A 678-nucleotide genomic window follows, 5' to 3' on the forward strand; every position below is an offset into this window, starting at 1 on the left:
GGAGGGGTGTCAGGTGGTGGCTCCATGTGGTTTGGATCAGGTTCGTCCCTGGCTGACACCTCACATTCAAAACTCTTCCTGGCGGTTGACGTCTTACAGGAGTTATCCAAACACTACCTGGAAACGTCCTACAAAATGTGTGTCATCCCAAAAAATTTGTGTGACCTGCTTACTTTAAAAAAAGGGAACAAAATTCCCTACAATCGTCAATCTCAGCATTTAGTGTTGTTTTAAAACTCTCAATATACAGCTACGTACTGCATGTCAAACTCGTCCATCGTAGGAAAAATCTGGGAAATCTGGAAAAATCATATCACTTGAACTGGAGGAGAAACTTGGGAAGTAATCATGTCACCACGACACCCCTAAACACTCGCTATAAAAATGCCCCTAAATATATCCCTCAACGAGAGCTCAAGGAACTAAACATGACACACTCCCTCTTCAGTGTCCAGTGGCCACGCAATGTCCTGCAATGTCCAGTGGTCCTCCTAATCATAAAGTACTTCCAATGACGTCCTACTGTAGTGCGCCCAGCGTCCTCGGAGAGTCCTAAATGCCCCTCTGTGTGTAGTTACTGCCACAGCCTCTGGGGGGTGCCGTTGGGGCTGTGGTAGGAGGGTTTGTGGTAGGGGGGCAGGACTTGTGTGGGGGCAGCAGAGCTGTCGGTGGGCTGGG

At 48.5% G+C, this 678-nt stretch overlaps 1 protein-coding gene across 1 annotated transcript in view; it reads right to left on the bottom strand.

The window, feature by feature from the left end:
- Window positions 1-574: 574 nt before the first annotated feature.
- Window positions 575-678, bottom strand: part of LOC143136483 (uncharacterized) — a 10,603-nt gene continuing 10,499 nt past the window's right edge. Inside the window, exon 5 of the mRNA XM_076297205.1 lies at window positions 575-678. This exon is cut by the window's right edge and continues 158 nt beyond it. Within this exon, the coding sequence (XP_076153320.1) occupies window positions 575-678 (104 nt within the window).

This window comes from Alosa pseudoharengus, unplaced genomic scaffold, assembly GCF_046254945.1.
Source record: "Alosa pseudoharengus isolate Yale_2024_CS ecotype anadromous, Long Island Sound unplaced genomic scaffold, YU_APseudo_1.1 YU_APseudo_1.1_scf_20, whole genome shotgun sequence".
Taxonomy (NCBI): domain Eukaryota; kingdom Metazoa; phylum Chordata; class Actinopteri; order Clupeiformes; family Clupeidae; genus Alosa; species Alosa pseudoharengus.